Below are 26,057 nucleotides of genomic sequence, written 5' to 3' on the forward strand. Positions count from 1 at the left end.
TTCCTGGGTGCACATTTGCAGACAAGATGGCTTCTTCCATGCAAACTACAGACAACTTTGGAAATCGAACTACAATCAAAACAGTTCCAAGAAAGTTTGAATCAACTGGTTGGGAATACAAGTTTTCCTTTCAGTGGTTGCCAGATCATTGTGGACTTGTCCCTAAAACTGTGCGATTTTTGGCCCATTTTGAGCCGATTTTTCAGTTGTGCGACCGTTTTGGTGATCGGCCCGATTTTGGCCTTCATCGTGCGTCGTGCATCGTGTAGTATATGTGGGGTAACGAGAAGCGATTAACACCTCACGACCAGCTCCCAATCATCAATCGCTTGGTCGGGAGGATTTCAAACCTCCCGTCACCGCAGCTGTTCACACTGCGCACGCGCAAACACATAAACGTCGGTGAAAAAGACGGAGTGCAGCGTGTGATCTGGACACAAGCGATGGAGGCACTTGTAGAACTTTGGAAAGCTCATCCGAGCCTTTTCGATGTGGCCTCAAAATCATCACGACCACAACAACCGTGAGAATAGTTGGATTTACATTGCTGCTCAATCACAGCTGCCTGATCAGTGTTTTTCATTAGCAATTTAGTAAAGTTGATGGTGGTGTGTGTCTGTGTGAGTGAAAGACAGAGAGGGAGAGTGAGCGACAGATTTTCTGTTATAACCTTCATTTTTATGGACGCACAGTGTGAGCACTCGGGTTGCATCAGAGCATCGGGCCGTATAGTGTGAGACCCTGCATCGTGACCTACGAACTTCTAACCCCTGCAAGTCAATCGTACAGTTTGAGCAGAAGCTGAATAACGCGACTGAAAAAAAATCGCAGTGTATGCCCAGCTTAAGCCTCTATGACTGGAGCCTTGAGCGTACAGTGTGACACATCTAAAACGGCAGATAAGTTAACATCACATTGCTGCAAAATCTCAATGAAAGTCTGAGGAAACCTTAGTAAACACTTTTCCTGGTGAGTTTATGGGCTCAGTTACTAATTTGGAGCAATACAATATGAAACCTTAAGTCTGCGTTGTGCACTGTGATCATCCTATGTGTCAGGAAAGGAGGACTATATATAAATATCAATCCATCCATTCACTTCCGCTTATCTCAGGGTCACAGGGGGTGCTGGAGCCTATCCCAGCTGTCATAGGGCGAGAGGCGGGGTACACCCTGGACAGGTTGCCAGTCTGTCGCAGGGCTAACACAGAGAGACGGACAACCATTTGCGCTCACATTCACTCCCGCATTCACACCTATGGGTAATTTGGATTAATTAATTAACCTATCCCCACAAACTCCACTTTGTGGGGACTATATATATATAAAAAACAAAAACCAGATGACATGACAGATCCTAGTGGTGAACCTGAAATATTGATTTCTGTCTGGAAATAGATTGCAATACAGAGAGTAAACCCTGCCCATTTCATATTGGCGAATGGGATGTGAGATTCAAATTATAACAAGAACTACAAAAAGCAAATACTGTTTCTGTTGAGTATTTAATGCTGTTTTGTATGAGACAACTGTGGACTTCAGAGATCGGACATCCAAATATTTCAGGGAATTCAATCAGTTTTTCAATCAATAACTTGAGCTACACTCCTGACAGTTCATACATTTGCACATAGCCAGCTCTTTAAATAATGATTACATGAAATCCCTGTCAGCTCACAACTAGTAAATCTCTCCCCTGACAGCATACTATGCAATGCAAGCATCATGTTTGCGGAATTTTGTGATACTCACCTGATCGTAGTATTTGTTGATGTACTTGTAAAGTTCATGTAAAGCCACGAGGCAGTTGACCTCAGCAGCGTAATTCTGTTCAGGGAGAGTAAAAATAGAGAGGCGAAGAAACGTCAGCGGTGGAAAGCTGTTAAAAACTGCATCGGTTGCTATTCATATTTTATTTCAAACTCCACATCCAGCTTGTCATTCTCCCAGCTAAATGGAATCTTCCAGGTCCTAAAAGTATTCATGTGTTCAGCCATTGTGTAAAAAAAGGTTACTTTGACTAAATGGGAAAACAAGAGTAGGTAACGTACACGAGAGAGTTCTGCTAGGGCCGAGTTCATCTCCTGGTCACTGGCAGAGATGGTCTGACGGATGTCTGCGTAGTACCTGGAGGTACAGGGAATCACAGATTTTTACATTAAATCCACAGAAATTTGAACCCAAATGCAAGAGAGATGTTTACCCCTAATAGCTCGCCACTCTCTCCGCTGATTACTGTCAGTTCATTTTTGACTTGTTTAATTTTAAATAAGAAAATATGACAAATTATGAGTCTATGGTGTATCAGTGGGGAAAACGTGTAGAGAAAGATGAAGTGATCCTTTTTAAATGCAGATCAGGCTAATAAGGCTTCGAAAACAAGCACATGTGTTACCTAAAATCTTGTCTAGCAACACTTTAATATTTCAGCAGGGCGACATGCCGTGCTTAATGTGCAGAAGGTAGTAGTAAGTGTAGCAGTCTGCTCTCAGACCATCCATGCATGGAGCCTCGCGGGCTTAGTCTACCCTCTGTCTGGCGCTGACAGATCGTCCTGGGCCTCACTCTCTCCTTCCACCCCTCCCTCCTCTCTCTTCCAGAGTGTTTTTTATGCCTGGGGTCAGTGGGACGACCGGCTGCCATATTCTTACCTCTCCACCATCTGCTTGTAGCGGGGGATGTCTCTGGCATACAGCAACTTGTTGATAGGAGAGTCCTGCGTAAGGAAGACAGATGTCACATAAGAGTAACGAGGCATGTAAAACAAGGAGTAATAATGTGCACAAATAATTTTGTTGATGTCAGCATGTACTGGGTACAAAACAAGGCTGCAGGGCTCATTAGACTGTCTCAGCTGAACTCTGGACACGCACACACATACATATACACTGATATGCACACACTCATCCCCCCTCCCTTTCCAAACACCTTCGACGCTTATTCCCTTCCGATGCTGACGGGGATCAAGGAGACCAGCGCACGCAGGCCCGGATGTACTGTCTAATTCGGCTGTCTCTCACCCTTTACCCACCCCTGTTGCCTGTCATGTGTTTCTTTGGTGTATTAAGAGTTTTTTTCATGTGCTATGTGCAGAGGTGTTTTTTTCTGTTCTCAAACTGATCTCCATGTTGGAGCTCAGTCTGGGGGGAGTTATTTTTTTCTCCTTATCTTTCCTCATGTGGTGCATTTTCCATTGTTATACCTCTCTGACCTGTCTTCCCCATGTGATGTTTTGTGTAATGTATGTACGGTCGGAGGGTAAGATGGCACCACCATTGCGTGCAATAGGTCAGCAGCCTTATGAAATTTCCCCTTGTGGGACTAATAAAGGTATATCAAACATTCCTATTACACATGAGATGATGTGTAATATCTGATCCTTGCTACATATTATGTGTTAAGTCTTAAGTAGACAAAACCCAGCCCAGACTATTAGATTTGGTTATTTATGTACTGTGGAAAACTATACGATGCTCCTTTATGTTTAATTAGAGTCGGCTGTGAATTAATCAGGTGTGAAACCCTCTGACCTTCACAGTTTGAAAGTGTGGGATTGTATATTGCAGGATTAAGACACAGGATCTTTGGATCTTAGAAAAAAGTATTTTTTACATCTCTAAAGATTTTGAAATGTCCACAGTGAGACAGTCTAAGAAAATGCTCCACAGAAAAAGGCGCCAACAAACAGCACACTAATAACAAGGTGTGTTATCGTCTCTGAGGTAAAAAGAGACCCTGGTTAACTTCTAAGTAATGAAAGGCCTCTCTCACATCCACTATGGGGACGACACTGAAGTGCTATGAAGACAAAAAGTGTGCACAGCAATGCTGCAAGGAGGGTCACAGCAGATATAATTGCTTCATTCTCTGGAATCTAATTTTGGGACCATCTTAAAATGAAACATACATAATTAACACAGGACTCACAAACACAGAAGGACATAAGTTAAAATCTAATTCAAATTCTTTTTTTTTCTTTTTTCTTTTTTTTTTTTTAAAAAAAGGACAGTGCATATTAATCTACAAATCAATGTCAATGTGTCAGAATTAGCCAAAAGGTTATTTTTCTTCCCTCTGTAAGTGTCTCATATTTGTCCTTTACAAATGAAGCTCACCCGTCCCAGTTTATGGTCAGCTATGGTGCAAGAATCCATAAAGGTCTGAGCTATGACAGACAGCACAGCATCCACGTGGTCTGACGTCTGCACATCAAAGATGAACTGCGGGTTCTTCAGGATATTGATCCAGAACCGCAGTGGCAAGCTGTTTGGTAAGGCAAGAAAACATTTACACATTTAAGCAGTGATTGTAATGTAAAAGTACAGTTATACATCAGATTTTAAAAAATGCTTCTAATCCCCTCTTATGCAGAAAAAAAAGTGCAGGTTCTTTACTGGTGCTTCTACCCCTTTTGTTTGATTCTAACACACTCTGGTGTCCTGGGCCTTTTGGTTTCGTGTATCTGGAATGTGGTGAAAACGCAAAACTCACGTGATGTCTAAACTAACTGCTCTGAGGAGGTTTGGTTACGGCATGAATCAATGAAGAGCAGCCATAACATTTATGCATATTATGACTGACTAGATAAGCCTTAAAGAAAGGGCACATATAAATAATCACCTCATCCTTGAGTAATCGCATTAACAAGCTTGCACAAAAATACACTTTCAGCCTTTTTAGAGAGTTTAAAATATGAGAAACATGGTAAACACACAGGAATGGTTGTTATCACCAATAAGACAAACATACTTACACTTCTTTTTGTGTCCTTTGTATATTTATTTGTCATTATTCACAATATGTAAGGTGAATGGTCTGTGAAATCATCACCACTTTTCTGGTGAGCTCTTTACAAGTACATAGAAAACAAATAAGATGCAGCCAAGTGCAGGTGGACCCACTGTCAGTAAGTGACAATGGGTTTCCCCGGAAGACCCACATAGCAGTGATGTATAGAAAGGCGACAAAATCTAAGATGTCATATATTCCTCGTGTATCAACCAACTGCTTCAAAGTCACAAGCAGTTTAATAAGTCTCTGGCAAGCCCTGGCAAACCCTGGCAAATCTCTGCTGTTTCCACTAGATCTTCAAGTAAAGTCCTAGTACAGTAACACCATAAAACCAGCTGTTGTCCATATGTTCTGTGTGGGGTGCTTCTTCAATCTCTGGACGGATGAAATTCCCCTCGAAGCATATCTATGCTGCGTTTCATATGTCTCACGGCCCATGACCCATTCCTGGCTTCCAACTCTGCCTCTCAACATCCAAACCCAATATAAGCATCTTTCACCCAGTTACCTGTTGGTTTTCCAGATGTGGATGGTCTCCGGGTCCATGATGTTGTGCTGCTGAGCCTGCTCATCCAACAAGTCGAAAAAGTATTTGACAGCTAGAGGTACAGGACGGCTGGTGCTGAGGATGGCGGTGAATAAATCATCCACAAACTTCTGCAGAGTGCCCTGAGACAGAGCAGAGAAAGCGACAGAAATAAATAAACCATGAAACAAAGAGGGGATGCTCTCTTTGAAGGGGCACTCCACAGATTATGCACATGAAGCTAAGTTAAGGTACATGTGTCATCTAACAGTTATGTAGCATTTCCTGAGGCTCTGAACAAGCCCGCGTCTATTTTTTCCCATCCCAATGTCACAGGGGGTTTTCTCAATTTGGATTTAACTCTTTACCCCTTGAAAGCCCAGAGGACTGACCCTTAAGGCACCTGTCTGAACTGAGCAGTTTCTGTCATATTTAATGAATAAGATTCTATATTAATGGTCCATGGGATAATGCACCATGGTGTTTGGTGCAAAAATAAGAAACCGGCACACTGGGATGAATATGCAGGGCGTTCAATTAATGGAAGTTTCTATTTAATGAAATACGTTTTTTTTTTCCCACACACAAAAAAAAGCTACATGCTGTAAACCAGTGAGTTTGATGATGTCACAGGGGCTCTGACCATCTTCAGGTTATGTTTAATAGTGAAACAGTGAATTGTAGGAAATACAGGATCCCAAGTTTCTTGAGCTTTAAATCTAAAACTGACTGTGCATTATTTTGACCTTTAATGTACAGAATTTGACAAATAGATTTTTATTTTTGTTTGTTTGGGGACTTTTTAAAGTCTCCCATCATGGATGGACAATTATAAATTCTTGAAACAATTCTGCAAGTAAGCAGCACAGGCATACATTGCAACTTATGAAACATATAGTTCGTGTATTTTGTCTGGTCATCTTATCCTCACTTCAATCATCTATTTTCTTAAACCTTTAATTAGCTCAGGGTCGCCAGGGAGATCACATGGAGCGAGAGGCGTCAGTCATGCACCCGCGGTGACAGTATCCCAGTGATAAGGAAAAAAGAAATCCTTTCTTCTTCCGCTTGTTTTTTGATGCATCAGTGTAGCAGCTCCTCACATGCACATTCAAGGTGTGCAGAGGTCCAAAGCTGGATGCTATTTGTGTAAAAGGGGTGGTTACATGCCAGAGCCGCTGACATGAAACTATGGAAATATGTTCAATTAAATATTAATGTAATAGCAACGGCAAAAACAAGCCAAATATTTATTTGACATTTGTCTTTCAGCATAATCCGACATGCATCTTAAATCCACTGTGTTCCCAGTTTATTCATTGTTCATCATTACTACATAACGTCTTGGGTCAACATACATTATAAATATAAATATTTCATGAGCTCTAAATAATTTAGACTCATGCTGGTTCCTAACTGACAAAGGTTTCTTTGTGAAAACGTGAGCTCAAAATAGCACCACGCCATAGTCACGAAGGCCACCGTGTTCACATACTCAGTGTTGGCTGGCTCATAAGGAAAATATGAAACATGAGCAATTATGTTTTTCAATTATGTAATCTCTAAATGAAAAAACTTGGATTTGTTGGATTGGACCGAGTGCAGCAGGGTTTTGTGGCATCTCTATTGTGAACATGTATGTCATGTCTCTGCACATCACACCTTCTTGCTGCTGACTCATTTCATATTTGTATATCAACTGTGGACAATCCACAACAAAACCACTACATTTGGTGTTCCCAGCTGTTCACTCTGCTGCCTGGAGGCAACACAAACTTGAATAACACTCAGTAACACGTTTTGTTTATGAAAAATAAAAAAGAGATATAAGTACCATCTGATGTGTGTTCAATTTAAATATACAAAACCTATTAAGATATTAGTGAGTGACCACCTTGTTTGTCCCCATTCAGACCATGTGTTTTACCTTCATGGAGAGCAGGCGTGTGAGGTAGATCTCGGGGATCGCTTTGGCTCGCTCCCCACCCTTCTCCCTCACACTACCTCTCCTGTGCTTGGGCAGCTCAGACTCCTCGCTGGCTTTTACCAGATGCCACAGTCTCACGCCTCCTTCTTCCCCATCATCCAGCATAGGGGTCTCTGGTAGGAGGGGACAAACAGTTGGATGGGTAGGTGAGAAACAGGTCACTACATTTGAGCTGTTTGTCTTTGTTTCAAGTGTTTGCACACAGTGAACAACTGAGGTTTTTGTTCATTATTACAGCTTTTATTCCCCCCACAAACTCATCTTCACACCTAAGTCACGGCCACTGTAAAATAGGATATGCATAAACAGTCAAACAGCGCCCTCCTCTGGTTATTTAGACTGAGTTCATCTGCTCAGAGAACACATGTCTGAATGAAGGTCGCCAACCATTGCCATTAGATGCAGTTGTCTACATACAGACAGCAATGTATAACCATAATACCAACACAGGGGTAACAGATAATAATGAACTTACTCTCTCCTGGCATGTAATCGTGGCTGTCGTGAAGGTGATGTTTGTTGTTTCTGGGAACAAGAGCCACTGTCGCTCCGTCGGGGACCTGATTACACAGTCACATGACAACATTCACAATGTGGTTAAAACTGCTTCCAACACTTTAATGAGTTGAGGTGTGTGTGTGTGTGTGTGTGTGTATCAGTGTTTGTGTGATGTCAGCACTCACCTTGTAGTGCTGCAGTGTATTAAGGCGCTTCCATGAACCTTGCACTACTGATGTCAGGTCTTCATCTGATAGGATTAGGTGACCTGCAACACCTGCACGCCACTCTGAAGGGAGAAATGTTCAGGTAACCTTGAGCTTGTGCTTACAGCTGCAGAATTAAGACAGTAAACTTTGAGGATTGATAAAAACAAAAACCCTCAGGGACCACACATCCACAGATGTTATTTCCTAGGTTGAATCTGGTAGACCAGCTGGCAGCTTTGCTTGTTTAAAGGTGCACTGTGTAAAATGTCACAACTACACACCAGTGGATTGCAGAATACAGCCAGCTGAATTTGGTTTTCTTACCCCTCACCAATTCAAATGCATGATCCTACCTACAGTGACTGTAATCTGTCACTGACTGCAGGCAGTGACAGATTACAGATGAACAGCAGACAAACATCTCTGGCCGCCAGTCTCCTGTTTCCCTCAACTGTCAATGTGTCCATGTCTATTTACTCTGGCACAGGCTGTAAAATTTAAACAGATACGAGTTGATGAGCGAGTGACATTCACCTCTCACTGATGACAGAGATACTGAGAAGTTGCTGACGATACCCTGAACGTGTCTGTCAAATGGATCTAACACTGCTGACTTGAGTGTGTGAGAATGACTCAAACTGTTTATCAGATGGAAAGTGTGATTTTCGGGCCACTCGAGCTTAACATTAGCTGGAATAATATTATCCTATAACCAGCTATTGATGCTATTTAGTCGGGTGTTGCAGCTGTTTGGAGACGGGAGGGTCAGATGTGTAATCTGCTGACAATATCAGGAATAAATTAGCATGTTGTTGCACATTTCTGTGTGTTAGAGCCCTGACGTCTGCTCAGGTGATGACATTTTATTAAGATGCCTGTGGCGTTGTCTCTTTCCTTCAGCATTTCACTCATTTCTCTGATGATGAAACAGGTATGATCCTTCATAGCTTGAGTCCAAAGGTACAAACATTAATTAAAGTGTTTTGACTTCTATGGCACATTAATACCTCCAAGTTCTCTTTTCCTCCACCTTTGATGTACTACGTATGTGGCTGGTCACACGCATGAAACGTGCTCGTTGCAGTGGCGATGTCCATCTCGACCATTGTATTCAAGCTGGAAGAGCAATACGGCAGCTTCCACTCCTATTAATTTTTATGGATTAATTCTAGGTTTATCACAATGTATGAATTTGTTGGAAGATGTAATTATACACTGGTTTCTACAGATTTAGAAGTTGTCAAACCAGAACTGAGTGTTGTTTAGATGACTGGTGAGGTTGTTTAATGTTTAAATACTGACTCGATGACAGTTGTTTTGTTTTCTTTTATGCACTTCACACATAAAAACATCTTCATCTCTATAATTAAAATGCTCACATAAGAGAAGACTGAAACACAAGAAAGAGTTATGCTGTTGTGAAATGAATCTGACTCACCGAGATGTAACGAGTCGATGTGCGGCCGCTGAGAAAAAGATGTTCCCTTCCAGGTTTGTTCCAGAAGTTTCTCTTTTACTTGTGTGATGGTGTCGCAGTCCAGCACCTTAGCGGGAACCGTCTGCGCTGTGGTGCCGCCGCTGGCAGCTGCAGCTGGCATCACCACATTTAGAGTCTGGACACATGTACAAAAATGCTGGTTATGGATAAAAAGATAACACTGTAGGACACACGGCACTTTGGAGGAGTGTTTGAGTGTTCACTTGTGTGCAACCATCCACACTGGTTTGACTTTAAATTGTTTAAGCTTAAATCTTAACAGTTTGATGTTTACATTAATTTTAGTCATGTTTTATTTTAAAGATGTCAAAGTTATGTGAAAAGCACACCCCATTACTCAGTAGCTTGTAAACCACCTTTAGCAACAATAACATAAAATGTCATCAGTTTAAGCATTAAGACACTTTGTCCCACTCTCACATCAGGTCTTTGAGGTTAGTGGGTATTTTACCATGCACCGCTCTCTCTTAAGGCCCCATCACAACTTCAATCAGGTTGATGTCTGGACTTCAACTAGGCTACTGCAACATCTTGATTCTTGTCTTTTTCATCCAATCTGTAGCTGATTTGCTGCTGCGTTTGGGAGCATTGTCATGTCACATGACCCAATTTGACGTTCTTCTGGCAGGAATTCCAAATAAGCCACACTTATTCATCCTTTTTCTAACTGTACTGTTTCTGTTTCTAACTGTACTGTCATCAACGTTAAACTGAGGAGCTCTTGAATTTTGTTCAAGCTTGTCTGACCATTCTTTCCTGATACACCCACTCCTGGTAAGACTGTTGTATTGTTTTTATGCAACCCTGAATGCTCCAGACCAAAGTGACAAAAACCTGCTTTTATAAAGGTTCTCACGTCTTGATGACAAATTAATCATCAACACGTTGATGTGTAGGCATTTGATTAATCTCTTAATTCCTGTGGAAACAGTAAGGAAGTACTTAGCTTATTAAGTTAAATATCAGCATATGATAATAAACCAAACAGGAAAACATGGGTTTCTCCTTCCAACATTAATAATGCTGCAATCAAAGGACGTGTGTGTTCTAACCAGTGTGCGGTACTCCACGTCCTCTCGCAGGAGTCGGTTGTCGTTAAGTGTGTACTTGGCTTTTCCAGTCACAGCGTCCACAGGTCCCTTATCCACCTGGTGCTTTATTGCTCTGAACAGCATGTAGAAAGATTCCCCTGCTGATTCCTGGCCAGGCATGAAGAATTCATTCATTAAAGTGGTATTCCACTTCTGATCAGTCACACTGTCTTACTGGACATTTGATCTCCACTGACTTTCTGTGAAATGTGCTTTAAATACAGTGCATCTGTTCCTCCTATAATGAAGTGTTTTAATGTTATAATTCAACAACTGACAGCACATTCATGCAGCGCTGCAGTTAGCACTCCTTCCTGCTTATTTGCAACATTTATTGGAGTATCTAATCATATGAAGATGAAGTTTTTAGCATCAAGCACTTGTGTGTTCCCACGGTATGGTCTGTTATGTTAAGCTATGGGTACTATTTAACGACACTGCTTGTTGAGGAACCGTCAGGCCTCAAACTAGCCAAACTAGCCTAAACTCCCATTGCTCTTTAAAAAAGAAATTAAAGCCAGTTTTAATACTGTGAAGAGAATAGTACACACCATTGTGTGATTTTTTTTATTAGTTTATTTTAGTCTGATTTTTTTTCTTTATTTCTTAGAACAAGAATTATCTTCTCTTTTTGAACATAAAAGGTTTTCTGATAAAACCCTAACACTGTCTTTTAGAGGAAGAGGAAGGGTAAGCTCCACCAACTATACCCCTTAAAGGGTTAAAAAAAATTAAATAAATCAAATTGATTTTTTTTTTACAAAAAATATAAACTAATGAATGTTTCTGATCATCTTATTGCCAAGACTGTGCTGTGCGTTTCAAAGGGAAGCAGTTCTGTACCAAAGTTGTTAAAAATGACCTTGAAAGCACAGTTTTAGCAGATTTCCCCCTTTTTAGGTTCTTAAAACATTTTCCCGACATAAAAACTTCACAGTAAAGAGACAGTAAAAATGTTCTTTTTTATAACTTCAAATAACACTATAGTAGTAACTGATGTTCGTCATGTTTCACTGATGCTGGCGCCAGTGTCTAACCAGCTAATGTCTGGTCAACCTTAAAACAACTTACCCTCAGAAACGTGAAGAGACAAATGGACATCCAGTTTGTCAGCAGCTTCTCAACAACTGATTCAGTTCTGGGGAGGAAAAAAAATTAGACACATGTAAATGATCCGTGGATGAAAAACATCTCCTACTCGTCAACTAGGACAGGTTAAAAAACGGCATCACCTCCTCAGCATCAGTTTGGGGTTCTTGGCCACATACTGTTCCACTAGATCATTGAGCAACGTCTTCAGGATGTCTGTGAAGTACTCGAGTTTACCGTGCAGAGCGACAGTCAGCAGAGAGGCCACGTAGGCCCGGTCCCTGGGGGAGAAGGTCCGCTGCACCTCGAGAGTGTGAATAAACTAGAAAAACAAAAAAGGTGAGAATATGGAGTTACTTAATCTGTGTGTGAAAAATCCCCCTCGTTTCTGTCGAGACCAGGTAAACCTTGGCAGAATAGCACTGTATCTCTAGTATGGGACCTCCCCATCCTTCTATTGCATGCACATAAGGCTGACATTGGAGAGTAGTAGCAGCCAAATAGAACCAACAATTCTGTGGGTTGCAAAGGGGCTTGCTTGGCAAATGTAGGCGGCATATATAAATAAACACAGATTTAATAAAAAGCAGCTGTGGAGGCTTACCTTAGTGAGAAAAAGTTTACTGTTCAGCAGATTGGACAACTGAATCAGCCCTTGCTCAACCGTTTGCCTTCGACTCTCTGGGACATCCAGATCTCGTCTCAGTGGGGACTCCTGGTGCCCCGGGAAGAAAATACGCTCAGCATACGTTCGGTAATCCAGGAAGGGAATCCCAGAGCCCACCAAATCACTGGACATGTCCATCATCTCTGTCATCAAGTCTAAAAAAAGAATAAAGGTCTTGGTTTAGTCTAACTTTAAGGAGACGTATTCTCTAAAAGTCCAGAAGAAAAAGAGGAAGTTACCTGTGAACTCCTTCTTACAGCGGTCTCTGACACTGGTCTCCAGGTTCTCCAGCTGGATCTGGACTTTTTTATAGTCCCTCATGGCCTGTTTGCTCTTTCTCCTGACCCACAAGCCATGATGAAAAGGCAATATTACAGCCAAAACCAACCAATATGTTGATCAAATGAGAAACTGATGTTCAGTGAATTGAACATGTTTACCTGTATATGAGCACTATGATGAGCACAATGAGAGCCACTATGGATGCTCCAACACCGACTCCCACCTGAGCCTCTTGAGGAAATGTAGACTGTGTCTGGCTGTCGTACTCTACTCTGCCCAGAGAAAAGTTCAGATTTCCCATTTTCACCTGAAAAGCAGGTGAAAAAGAACAAGTTTAACACTACAGCAAGAAATCCTAAGTCCTTACTATATGAACTAGAGAGGGTTCACTGAACTCAAATTCACAGTTCTTTGTATCATGTACTCACCGTAAACTCAGGCAGACTGTCCACGCCATCCTGCTTCTTCCTACCTTTTACCGAGGGCTGCTGAGCCGGTGGCTCGCAGTACAAGTGGCTGTGTGTCAGGGTCTTCACCGAACACAGGCCGTCACCTATCCAAGCCTCCACCTCGCGCTTAAACATGGCTTGATCTAGATGTTCTCCCTTGATCAAAAAAAACAGAGTACGGCTTGTCTAAAGCAGCTCTGACAAAACACAACAGCATTTCATGTGTTTAGTCAGAAGAAACCCAGCCTCTGCGGAAAGAATGTAATTTCGCTCTTCTTCCACTCTCAGCTACAACTTTCAATAAAATGTTATTATTATTTATATTTTATAGAAGGACATTCATATGATTTATTTCTCAATATGTTCTTTGAAACCTGAACCAGTAAGTGGAAAGACTTAGGCTACGTTCACACTGCCGGCGAAAGCGCATCAAATCCGATTTTTTGGACTCTATGCGACCCATTTCCAATCATGGTATGACAGTGTGAACGGCACAAATCCGATATTTTCAAATCCGATCTGGGTCACTTTTGTATGTGGTACTGAATCCGATACATATCCGATGTTTTAGAAAGCGACTGCTTTTTGAACGGTCATGTCGCATTAAATCCGTCTTTTATGTCACTGACACAAGACAGACGCCAATTATCAGCGCCAGAGAAGCGCCCAAGAAGACATCGCGAACGCTTCCTGGCCATCCAGTGTAGATGTCAGTGAAACTGTTGGGAAGACAACGTTGGAGAAACGTGAACATTTCATTTGTACTGTATAATCTGCAGATTCTGACAGAAATTTGCAACTATCCTTTGAAGCACCGCTCCTCTGAAACAGCAATAAGGATCATTATTAGGTTATCTGCATTATTATGTAAATAACAAAATAACTTAAAGCAAAGATTGGGAAACGTAAAGTCCGAAGTCTTTATATTAAGGGCCATCAGTCAAACAATATTGTTTGCTCTGGGTCTAAACAGAGCACGTTGTGTGTGACATCTTCTTTTGCGCATGCGGGTCACTTTGAGCGTTCACACTAGAGCGCGTTTGCTGGTCGCATTTTATTTGTAGTGTGAACAAGCAGACAAAAAAAAAATCAGATTTGATCAAAAAATCGGAATTGAGCATTAACACCTGCAGTGTGAACGTAGCCTTACTGAGGATAGGAGGTGGTCCTATGCAGACTTCTTAAAGCCTTTTATGTTATTTAAAGATGTAGTTGCATATTGTGCCCACAAGGAGGCAATGTATGCATACAGCATATGGTCTGAGTGTGCCTTGAGAATGACTCCAGGCCACATGAAATAGGAAACACATTATCTGCATTACTTTGTCAATCACGATGATCGTTTTTATGACTACTTTGATAGTGTGCAATTATTAAATGTGGGATTTATATGGGTTTTATCCAATTTCCTTTCCATATTTGGAGCATTCAGACAGCTCTTATCATGCCTGCAGTGCAGTGTACTTCACTGCAGTGCAGAGAGGTTGCTTCTCTCAGGTAGGGACCTTACTAAAGAAACTGACTGTTAAAACTTACCACACTGCTGAAAGTAGTACAGAAACAGGAAATGACAGACCTGTCACCAGAGAGTTTTGTCCATCTAACCACAACAACTACTTCTTCCATAAAGTGGCATGTTGTTGTGTTTTCTATTCATTGTTGGCGTTTTATTTTATTTTATTTTTTCAGACTGACTTCAACAACACTGTGAGATTGTTTGTTTAACACAGTCTTGAGCAGAAACAAAGTGGTGCCAGTTTATTTCGAGCTCGAGGTTCCCGTAACTCACCTCGACAGAGATGATGCTGCCGGGTTTGTGATGGTACGGCTTGCTGGGATCATTCCGGTTCAGCTTGTAGAGCGTGGGGTTGAGCTCATACCTAAAGGCTTCCTTACCCACGGTGTTGAAGTCAAAATGAAGGCTGTCCAACAGGAAGTGAACTTTGACCCTTGCATTAATGGCCTCTGGGCCCACGGCCGGGGTCGGGCACAAGATGAGGGAGGAGCTGTTCACCGTGCAGCGAGACTCGTACTGGAAGAGAGCACGGGGGAAGTGAAAAAGAAGATAATTCTTGGATGCATATTTTAAACAAAATCAGTGCAGTAAATAATCTTTTCTGTACAATCCCATGAAGACACCTGTTTGACACGGCAGAGCGTCCCCTCAGGGCAGTCCGCCTCTGGAACAATCCTCCTCCATCTCTTCAGCGGACCCTGGTGATCCTGTCCTCGGTTCAGGCTTCCTTCTTTCTTCTTAACCACACTTCTCCGCCTCCTGGGAGGGAGAGTGTCACGAGGACTGAGGGTAACCCTCATTTTTGGCTCCTGGACCACATCCAGGTTCTGACCAGAAACTGTGATGATTCTGCCTCCACTGTGGGGGAAAGCAGTAGGAAAGAAAATAAGTTCAGTGGATTTGTGTTAATTTAATATGTCTGTCGTCACTTTTACAATACTGCAATATTTAATACAGAATTGCTTAATACCTTACACATGCACTGATACAAGTGTAATTTGGGGGGCTAACCCAGCCTGGGGTGAGCCTACTCCAGCTGTCATTGGGTGAGAGGAGAGACAGAGCACACCCCGGCCACACTGACCGTGCATTACAGGGTTAACACAGAGTTACAGTCCTCTACTCACAATCATATTCACCTAAAGCCAGTTTAGAATCACCAAAATCCCTAAGATGTGGGAGGAGAGCCCATGCAGGCAAAGGGAGCACATGCAAACTCCACACAGAAAGGCCCCGGCCAGCCAGCAGATTGCTGTGAGGTGACTGTATTAATCTTGGATCAGGGTTTGTTTTATAAACCGTGTGTCCCTTTTCTATCGCTTTCTATAGGTTTGTTTCAATATGGAAAAACTTGTGTTTCTCTTTAGACTCTGAAACTAAAGTTTTTAAGCTCATCAAATAGATAATATGGGTGATGATCCATTTTATTGGTGATTTAATATAAATGGATTTTATAATATTAAAAGCATTTCACTTGACTTCATTACTGGACTAGATGTATACAGTTATATTCCACTAAAGCACCTGAGAAAGCTTTTGGACGGAGCAGCCTTGGTGATGTTTGGGTTGGGGGTGTAATGATACACCGAGCCCTTCAGGTGGCGCTCTGCACCACCAAACCGCACAGTGATGCCGTGTTCTCCCGTCCTGTTGCTGCCTCGGGTCAGACAGCTGATGTGATCCTTCTGGATGTCACGCCTGAGAAGAGGAACGTCTTTTAGATTTTAACCCACAAATCAAATCCTGCAGCATGAACAGGATTTATTCTGGAAGTGCTTACACATCACACGGTATTCCTCCAATTAAGACGCTGACTTCGTTTAGGTGTCCTGTCCTCAGTGCTTGGCCTGTAATGGTGAGAGAGGAGCCGCCTGCTTTGGGCCCTCTGTGGGGGAAGATGCTGCTTAGCACGGGATTCTGGAGAGAGAAGAGAGATCAAGAATGAGACGCAAAGAATAAAAGTGTAATCGATAACTCAATACTGAGATGAAGATTTATAGGGAAGATAAAAAGAAAGGCCAGGGCATTCTGGGAAACACTGGTAGTGTGCCTGATGGCCGTTGAGGGTAGCAATTCATTTGCTTGTCATTTGCAAAGATGGTAGACTTAATTAAGTCTACCATCAGAGCTTCAGTCCTTCTTCTGCTATGTAAATAAGCAGATGCGCTCCTACTGTATTGTATTGCAGTGCCTTTCTTGCATTTCAAACACACTTTGAGGCCTTATTAAGAAAATCCATGTGGGAGCTGAGGTTTCCGTAATTGGCCAGATTTCTGTTGTGAGAAAGCTTCTTTCTTCTCTCACAAACAGCAGCAGTTGTGGACGACTCTTCCTAATGCCGCACTCGAGTGCTGACACATCGCAGCCTCATCACTTTCTCCAAAGGAGGCGTTTTAAAAAATACCAGGGGACCCCCACGCTCCCGCCCTTCTCGGTCAGGTCTGGGTCCGTCTGCTTTGGTCCTGCCCCAGGGCGATTAGCGTGTTCTTGCATGTGCAACTGGAGCAAACTCAGGGGGAATCACAGCAGAGTTCAAACTAAATAACTGCTGCCTGTGATCTGGGTGTGAAAATGCCCCTGAGATGGCCTGGTTTTGTTTGGTTTTTTTAAATGCTTGTTTAATTTCTTGTAAATTGCTGCACTGTGCTGCAGCAGTTTCTGCAGATAAGAAGGGTGTTTATGGACACATAAACATTTAACATCACGTATGAATATAACCCAGTTTTCCTCATAAGTGATCTTGGCAGCTAGATTTCACAACAAAGAAAAGCAATGTCTTATCTGATTCTCACATATGCAGGCCGTGTGTGTGTGTGTGTGCATGAGTGCATGTATTTGTGCGTGTGTGGGTCCGTGTGTGTGATAAGAGAGACAGAAAATGAACAAATCTGCTTAGCATTTCACTGTGTGTAACGCCTGAGTAACCCAACTTGTTTGAATTTAAGAACATTGCTGAACTGCTATACCGTTACATCATTACATCAGTATGTAGTTACAGCTCTACTGCTATGAATAGAACTGTTACTGCTGTAAACTTTATTTTGATTATAATAGTTCAGCCAGAAAGCTCACATTTAACTGACAGATTAATGGTGCCTATGTTGGCCTAGGACACGCACGGGAAAAAGATCTTTGATCTCAAGATGTTAAAATAGAACAGAACAGAATTTAGGTGTCTAGCTTCTGAGCCAATCAGAGGACCGTGCAAAAGAAAGACATTAGTGAGCGATGCATAAATATTCCCCCTTCCACTGAAGCTGAGGTGGATGCTAAATGTGATGGAGGGGTTGAAAGAGCAGGTACTGCAGGCATGTCAGAGAGAAAATCTGTAGATAGATAAAAACAGACTGCAAGTGTGTGAGGAAGTGCAGCTGGAGGTGCCTGCCTGAGCTATCTATAAGGGCTTCACACTGTTGTTCATATACATTGACATCATGAGAATATGTAGACACATAAGTACAATATGTCAGGAAGGTGTACCTGCTGACTGATACAGTGCTTGAGCCACTATAAACCCAACAGTGGTTCTCAGGAAACAACTCCTTTTACTTTGGATCTTTAGGTCCTTTGTTATGTTTGTTACGTTTGTTACTTTGTTACGTTTGTTACGTTCTCATTTGAAGTTTAAACTTTTGAAATGTTTCATTTTATTTACATTTTTAGTGCATTATTTCTTTCTTTTTGACCCAGTCATGGTAGCTGGGTAATATGAATTTGGAGCCCTCTGAAGAGTGAACAGGCTTCTTTCTGAACAGTTTGGGGTTGACTCAACACTGTACGAGTAAGACTAAATAACCGAAATGGACACAAATTAAGATAAATGATAACAGAAAAAATGTTCAATTCATTAAATACAGAACAAACAGGCTGCTGACTGAGCCAACCTCAGCCTCTTAATTGTGGACCTCATCCTTTGTTATTCTCGACACATATCTTGCAAGGCCTTTCTCCTAAAATCACTCTTTAGCATTGCTGTTTCTTGAACATGTGTGCATACACACAACCTAATGTATTATTATATTTTGTTTTGCTTTGTTCTCCTTTTGTCCCTCTTTTGCAAATGCTGGCTTTTGGACTAAACAATTCAATTACCGTAGTTTTCGGGTCATAAGCCGCTACTTTTTTCCCACACTGTGAACACTGCGGCTTATACTGACGTGTGGCTAATGCATATTTTTTTTCATGCGGCCAAAAACATTTTGCCTGGTAACAGTAGACCAATAAAATTGAATATATAAAAGAAAAATATAAGTAGTACATATACGGTATATATATTTACCGGTTGTTAAGACACGTTGTAATGTTGTTTGTGCACTGTTCCGTAAAAAAACCCTAAGCAACGTAATTTGTGTGTTACTGATACGTACGTATACTTAAAGGTAGCCATGTAACAGGCGCTGTTCGAGGAAAAAAAGCATTTGCAGTATGTATTTTTGTATGTTACCATAACGTTTATGTTACCATGTTTATGTTACGGATTAAATTAAACGTTAAAAATCCTCACGTGTAATGTTTCTGTGTAAATATCTCATATAACAAGTTAAACGCATACGGCTTAAAATCCGGTGCGGCCTGTTCAAGTACAAAATTGATTCTCTTTCTAAAATTAGAGCATGCGGCTTTTAATCAGGTGCGCTCTGTAGTCCGGGATTTACGGTAAATGTTATTTATACAGCACCAAATCACACCAACAGTTGCCTCAAGGTGCTTTATGTTGTAAGGTAGAACCTACAATAATACATTACATACAGAGAAAAAAAACAACTATGATATGACCCCCCCTATGAGCAAGCACAGTGGGAAGGAAAAACTCCCTTTCAAAAGGAAGAAACCTGCCGCGTCCGGTTGGGGTGAAAGAAGGAAGACAGGAAAAACAGATTTGTACACACACATACTTCAATCATTTTACAGTTTAATGTAAACACACTGATGGCTGCTTAATTTACCTGGAAGTGGAAACACTGAGCTGACAGCCCGACTCCTCCTCCCATCACTTTGACTGAGGCCTGTTCACTCTTCTCCCCTCCACTGCTTGTAGTTTCACATACTATCCTACACAACAGAGTCACAGAACTGTCACAAAGGGAGTATGGTACATAAAATAATTGTGTACACACAGGTGTGCCCCTGACTTGCCTTGAGGAGACTTCATATCTGCTGTGGATCACATTGCAAGGAACACCTGCCACTGTGACTGAGCCCTGGATGTCTTCGGCTCTCTGACCAAGGTTGGAGCCTGAAATGGTCACCACTGTCCCTCCCTCGACGGGACCGGATACTGGGTCCAGCTGAAACACAAGAGCAAAGTGAATATTGTGCATGATCAAAACTGATATGTCTCAGTGGCCAAGATAGGAGGATAGAAATGAGGGACCAGCGGGGACATAAGGATGTACTCATGGTTCAATATGATTGACCCATAGTACTGGTTCCTCAGCTGGAGTTACTATCATTTACTTCATCTGATTAGCTCACAGTGAATCCCTGAGCATAGAAAAGGAACTAATGTCACCATAAAGCAAAACAGAGTGACATTGTAATGAATTAAAACTTCTTTTTTTTTTTATCTCCTTGTAGTCTTTTGTTATTTCCTGAAGCAAGAATTGTTGCTGGGGGTGGCAGGGCAAAGATGGGGGAAACACTCGCTCTAAACTTTACCAGTAGAGCCAGCATGAACTGTGTCAACAGCAGAAGGTGAGCATGCACAGATTCACATGAGCAACATAACAACAACAATAAAAGTGTGGCTCATCAGACTGTTGGATATATGTGGGGGGTTTTAACGTCAGTTGTTATCTTGTATATTATTTTGAATGTAAATGGAAGAAATGAAATGATGAGGGTTTGGAGTCTGCTTTAATGCACAGTTGTTGTGAGCATTTAAGCAGACTCAACATACTGTGAGGAACGTAGATATTTGCCTTTAATGGCATAAAATGATAAGATTATGACACAGTAAATTTGTTTCTCTAGGCATCTGCTGAAGGTGGACATTATCTGTGTGCTCACCTTAAATCTGATTTCAACTTTGATTTTATGATTAAAAAATCAAAACATATGAGACACATGTTATTATTCCCTCTCAGCAAATCACAATCTTTCAGTAGTGGAGAGGTTTGCATTTCCGTGTGATCCTGGGAGCCATTGTTTCTGGGGCATTAGCCACTGGTATGGTCTCCCACTGGCAAAACGAGCAATTCGGAAAACACAAATGAAGAGGAAGATTTGCAGCTCAACCACCTTGCCCGGAAGCAAGAAAATGAGAACCTGTCCTGGAACCCAGCTTGGGAAGGGGAACTTGAAGGCAAGTGCCTGCTGATCAGGCCTGTGTCCATGGGGCTTAATCAGGCATGCTTGAAAATATAACATAGATCATGCACCTTCCACATCAGGTTGAGGTCCATATATAAGTCGTATTTCATGGTCATGAAATATAGGTAATGACTGAAAGAGTGCAGTCATGAATACAAGCAGATAAAATGAGATCAAATGGGCTAAGCCTCAGAGGTAGGGTGAGGAGTTGGAGTAGAGCCATTGCTCCTGCATATCGAAAGCAGCCAGTTTGGGTGGTTTCAGCATCTGGTTTGCATGCCAATGCCAATGGTCTGGTTCTTCTACAGCGCTTTTCTACTCTACCCGAGCACTCAAAGTGCTTTATATAACTAATTAATTCATCCATTCACTTTTTCTAAGCTGTTAAGTGCTTATTCAGTGGTTACTCTTTTGTGATACACCGTCATATTTACATTATTTGTAAAGTACGAATGATTTGCTTTGGTACCTGGTCAAACTTAAACTCTCCTCTGTCTGCAGAAAACTCGCAGGCAGCAGCTTCTCCCCCCTTGCTCACATGCATGCGCAAGTGCTGTGCTCAGTCGCCTAGTGCCTGAGCTCGGATCATACCAAAATTAGGGGGAATTTACGACTGTGCGCTATTTGCTTTGAATATTGTGTGTAGTTTTTGTTTTATACAGTTGTCAGTAAGGTATCTAACTATGAAACAAATTACACTCCAAAAGACCCCGGGCTTAATCCCAGTAAGCCACCCCCCCGCGCTCCGCCGATGGTTGACTCCAAATCTCCGAACACTATGTCGATCTGAGAAAGCAAGACAGAGACAGCGAGACAAAGACAAGACCAAGACCAAAGTCCGTCGAGACCAAGACCAAAGTCCGTCGAGACCAAGACAAGACCAAGACCACGAAAAAGTGGTCTCGAGACATCCAACTCTAGAACTGTGTCCATAGAACAGTTCATTCTAAGATCCCCCAGGAAGAACTGGAAAGTGTGGCTGGAAGCCTGGTTAGCCTGCTGCCATCACAATCCAGCTTCAGATAAGTAGAAAACAATGAATTTACATTGTCAGTTATGTTAGTTTTATGTTAAATGAGAGTTAACAAAGCCCCATGTGTGACGAAAGACTTTTTGTTTTTCCTTTCAGCCCTACTTAATGAAAGTGAGTAAAGTGTTGGAAAGAAGGTAGAAATATCTTACAAAGTGGATGACTGGTGCTGGGCAGGTGTGCTTGATCTCATCGGTGCAGGAGTCTTGGTACACACAGTGAGAACTGCTGGCCCCACCACACCAAACGCAGCCATACTTGGGGTCAGCTGTGCGACACCGGCTGCAGTCTGACCGCCCCACCGAACAATTGAACAGAGTCACTGAAGCAAGAGAGGGTATAAAGTAAACAGAGAGCACTATAGTAGTAAATATGAAATGAATGCACTATACACAAAACTATTGTATTCTAAACAACAGTTGTCTATACTGCAACTATGCACAGCTATGCAAACCCACCATACAGATCCTCAGCGCTGTCAATGAGGAAGTTGTTTTTTCTCCTCACATTGATTGTGGTTGGGTATTCCTCCAGCGAGACTGAGTACACATACTGAAACAAGACGAGCAGTCAAAAAGAATAATGTGTACAAGCTCGTGTGATGCAAACCATGTGTACAGCTGTTACAGCGTACGTCCAGTTATCTGGTTGAGAGCTAATGAAGCTCACTGATGCAAAAACAGGCGTCGTTCAGCACATGTCCCTCGTTTATTGGTCTAACATAGGACTAGTTGTAATGTTGGCTGTGCTAAACAGGTTATCATTAATAAAAAAGTATTTCTAAATCATCATTTAAAGGCAGCTTTTTATTGAAACTGGTGTACAAACACACACGGGACGTTTACTCAGTTACACTGAGACAGACAATCAGAGTAGTTATCAGTCTTTCAGACTTGCAGTAATCTGACCTGATGCGGTTGGCAGGTGATAAAGAAGACTGATGGCTTTGCAGTATCCGGCTGCACTGAGGCATCCACTACCACTGACTTATTCTCAATGTCCAGTACACATTCGTAGTTTAAATCTTCATCCTGAATGTACAGAGTGGACCCACAAATACATTCCAAAATAAACACATTATTAATTTATCTGTCCTGGTATCAACACAAAAGAGTTTCTAAAAGTGTTTTTGACTGACAACGTGAAACAAATCTCAATTTTAAAATATGTAACAGAGAATATATGTTGAGATTTAAGGATGAGACAAACCTGAAACAGGTTTAGGTATTGTCCCACCAGAGTGATCTTCCGCTCAACATTGACAGGGAGAAGAGGAGAATCCTGAACTTTCTCCACACACGGGCATTCCTGAGGACACGGCAAAATCATTTACACATACAGACAATACAGCCATTTATAGACCTGCATGTGCATCCTGCCCACAACGTTTAATATTACGCAGGCACCTGCTCATTTCTTTTTTCTTTCACTGAACATCTATAAGAACTAAAATCTTCAGGGTTAATAAAATCCTAATTAATCCTCCAGCTCTGGACACCTTTGTTTGTTTGTTTGTTTTTTAAAAGTTCATATTTTTTACTCTGATTTGGACAAATTTGATATAGACAATGGGCAAAAGGTAGTTTGGGACAAGCCACATTCTACTTCCATCCACCAAACTAAGAACAACCCCACTAAACTGTCCATTTAAAAAATAAGATGGTGCCCTTACTATAGATAATGATGTATATTATGTATAAGAATTCTTCTGTTCATCTTTGAAATACAAGCTGTCAAAGAAAAGTAAATCCCATAAAAAACGTTGCTGTCCTTGAAAAAATGCAAACAAAATATAAAACGAAGAGAAACAAAAAGACGATGACCAACACAAAGACATGTCCCACAATGCAACATAAGATGTATGAGCAAAGCACAGGGACGGCCGCTTAGCTTGTAGCACTGTAATATTATGCTAGTGCTCAACATGTTAACAGCTATGATATGATGATAGACAATCCACTGAACCTCAAAACAATTCCAGTAATGTCAGTCATTGCTGGTTTGGCACCTTTTGCAAACCATCTAGAGTAAAGCTTTAAACTTAAACTTGGGGTGGCTGTAGCTCAGGCGGTAGAGCAGGTCACCTACTAACTGGAAGGTTGGTAGTTCGATCCTAGTCTGTTAGGCGGAACTTAGAAAAAAGTGCTTGTGCGAATGGGTGAATGCACAAGTTGTGTAAAGCACTTTGAGTGCTCAAGATAGAGTAGAAAAGCACTATATAAGAACTATTTGCTTACCTGGTCTTATTAAAGGGTATTTTTGGTAGATGCAATTTGAGTTTTTTGTTTTTTGCATTTATTTATTTATTTACACACACACACACACACACACGCACACACACACACACACACCTTTCTAACCAAGCTAGCTACAGTTGGCTGACAGCTCTTTCCTCAAAATCTCCTGGGGGTAGTAAAAATGCTAATATTGAGGCTTTAATAGACAGAAATCAGTGAGTACGAGCAACTTAAGCTGTCTGTTCAGCTAAGCAAACTGCCAGATACGTGTAGCTTCACAGTGCATGGCACTGATTTTTTTTTCCACCCGTCAACAGGAGACAAATAAGCCTATTCCCCTAAATGTATATTGATTTAAGTGGTTCCTCTTGGTGACTTGTGACAGTAGTTCTTTTTCTGGCTTTGGCACTCACCAGAAAATAAGAGTCAATTGTAGAATCAGATTGGGAGTTCTCTCCAGAATCAAAGCTGAGGTCAATATCTGTTTCAGGTGATTGTGTCAATACAAATGTCGGAATGACAGATGAACTTGTTGAGACCACCTCACTCTCTGGGTTCGTCGTCCTGTTCAGCCACAGTGGTGAGTCATTCTCTTGAGTTTTGGAATCTCTCGGGTCTGATAAAAGGGTTACTTCACTGGAAGCGCTCATGCTCATTTCAGAGGAAGATCCACCAGATGGTTCAAAAGAATGAGAGTCTGTGTGGTGACTAGTGCTGCTGGGTAATGTAGTGACTGTGTGTCTTTGTGTGATATTTAAGCTATCAGTGAGCTGATCCTTTGAAAAACCTCTGGTAGGTTCATCAGTACCCTTTGTTGTTCTTCCCACATCGGAGAAGCCTATGGTGGTGACCTCAGTGTGCTCCGTAGGGACCCGGGTGGAGGTCCTGACAGAGGGAGAAGTTGTAGGGAGGCCAATAGGTGTGATGGAGTCAGCATTGGGGGTTGTTGGTGGCATTACTTTGATTGTAGTGGTGGGGACAGCTGTAGTGGTGGGAGCAGATGTCTCTGTGGGTGGTGGCTGTGTTGTTGCAGTAGTTGTTGTTGTAGCAGTCGGGACAGTAGGAGGTGGAGGGGTCAGTTTTCTGCTGGGTGTTGGTGTGGTGGGGGTTGGAGGTTTGAACTTGACGATGAGGAAACACAAGTGAATAAGCAAAGGGGGGAGGGGGAGGAGAAGGGAAAAGAAGCATGGGGAAGACAAATTAGGATAAAACAGAAGGTGAAAGCAAAAAAACATTAAGGAGTAACTTATGAGTAACATAAAAACATTCATGGTAAAACAAAAAATAGAACAGGGACAGTAAACAAAAAAATAAACAGAACTACAACAAACAACAGAAAATGCATGCAAAAATTGGTATGTGTGGTGCAAAAAGCAGTATGATAAATGCTCATAAAACAAACAACACTCTTAGGCTATCCGTTTCCCCTTATAGAATCTATATACACAGCACAGTTAAAAGCCGTCTCTGTGTCGTGCAGACTCACATTTTGGTTGTAGATAGTCACTCCTTCTGTGCAGACATGTTTATGTGTGCAGACATGCTGGTGGATACACCAGTTACACCCCCAACGACTGCTGATACACCCTTGGCATCTGGGAGAGAACACAGCAATGTTAAAAAAAACATGATCGCAATCTCTGAAAAGGCTGTTATGACAACAATCAGACTCTTTCAGACAACCCAACGCTACATTACACTTACTATACAAACAAAGAAAATAATCATTGTAACTGAAACATATAAAAATTATTATGAATTTCAAGCAATTCCTATGGAAATATCAGGTTAGGGCTATTTCTGTGACCGTGCAGACTTCACTAAAAAATTTCCGTTACAATGCACCGACTAAACAAGTGGCCCAGGTGGTGGACTT

General features: G+C 41.7%; 1 protein-coding gene across 2 annotated transcripts in view; it reads right to left on the bottom strand.

The window, feature by feature from the left end:
* plxnb1a (plexin b1a) overlaps positions 1–26,057 on the bottom strand; it is a 72,421-nt gene that overhangs the window by 2,598 nt on the left and 43,766 nt on the right. The window contains exons 11-38 of one of the 2 annotated variants that reach the window (XM_087833364.1): positions 25,668–25,776; positions 24,595–25,302; positions 23,154–23,252; positions 22,853–22,975; positions 22,403–22,496; positions 22,097–22,266; positions 19,739–19,890; positions 19,549–19,654; positions 16,383–16,519; positions 16,127–16,300; positions 15,226–15,460; positions 14,876–15,118; positions 13,066–13,242; positions 12,796–12,944; positions 12,595–12,695; positions 12,293–12,510; positions 11,832–12,010; positions 11,671–11,737; positions 10,561–10,707; positions 9,449–9,623; positions 7,987–8,090; positions 7,779–7,863; positions 7,244–7,416; positions 5,299–5,459; positions 4,115–4,262; positions 2,651–2,715; positions 2,051–2,126; positions 1,752–1,826 (exon numbers count right to left, since the gene is read on the bottom strand). In XM_087833364.1, the coding sequence (XP_087689490.1) occupies positions 1,752–1,826; positions 2,051–2,126; positions 2,651–2,715; positions 4,115–4,262; positions 5,299–5,459; positions 7,244–7,416; positions 7,779–7,863; positions 7,987–8,090; positions 9,449–9,623; positions 10,561–10,707; positions 11,671–11,737; positions 11,832–12,010; positions 12,293–12,510; positions 12,595–12,695; positions 12,796–12,944; positions 13,066–13,242; positions 14,876–15,118; positions 15,226–15,460; positions 16,127–16,300; positions 16,383–16,519; positions 19,549–19,654; positions 19,739–19,890; positions 22,097–22,266; positions 22,403–22,496; positions 22,853–22,975; positions 23,154–23,252; positions 24,595–25,302; positions 25,668–25,776 (4,450 nt within the window). The remainder of the gene's footprint in view (positions 1–1,751; positions 1,827–2,050; positions 2,127–2,650; positions 2,716–4,114; positions 4,263–5,298; positions 5,460–7,243; positions 7,417–7,778; positions 7,864–7,986; positions 8,091–9,448; positions 9,624–10,560; positions 10,708–11,670; positions 11,738–11,831; positions 12,011–12,292; positions 12,511–12,594; positions 12,696–12,795; positions 12,945–13,065; positions 13,243–14,875; positions 15,119–15,225; positions 15,461–16,126; positions 16,301–16,382; positions 16,520–19,548; positions 19,655–19,738; positions 19,891–22,096; positions 22,267–22,402; positions 22,497–22,852; positions 22,976–23,153; positions 23,253–24,594; positions 25,303–25,667; positions 25,777–26,057) is intronic. The other variant, XM_087833365.1, reaches the window with a different exon arrangement.

The sequence above is a fragment of the Neolamprologus brichardi genome, chromosome 20, assembly GCF_056152115.1.
Source record: "Neolamprologus brichardi isolate AB-2024 chromosome 20, ASM5615211v1, whole genome shotgun sequence".
NCBI lineage: Eukaryota > Metazoa > Chordata > Actinopteri > Cichliformes > Cichlidae > Neolamprologus > Neolamprologus brichardi.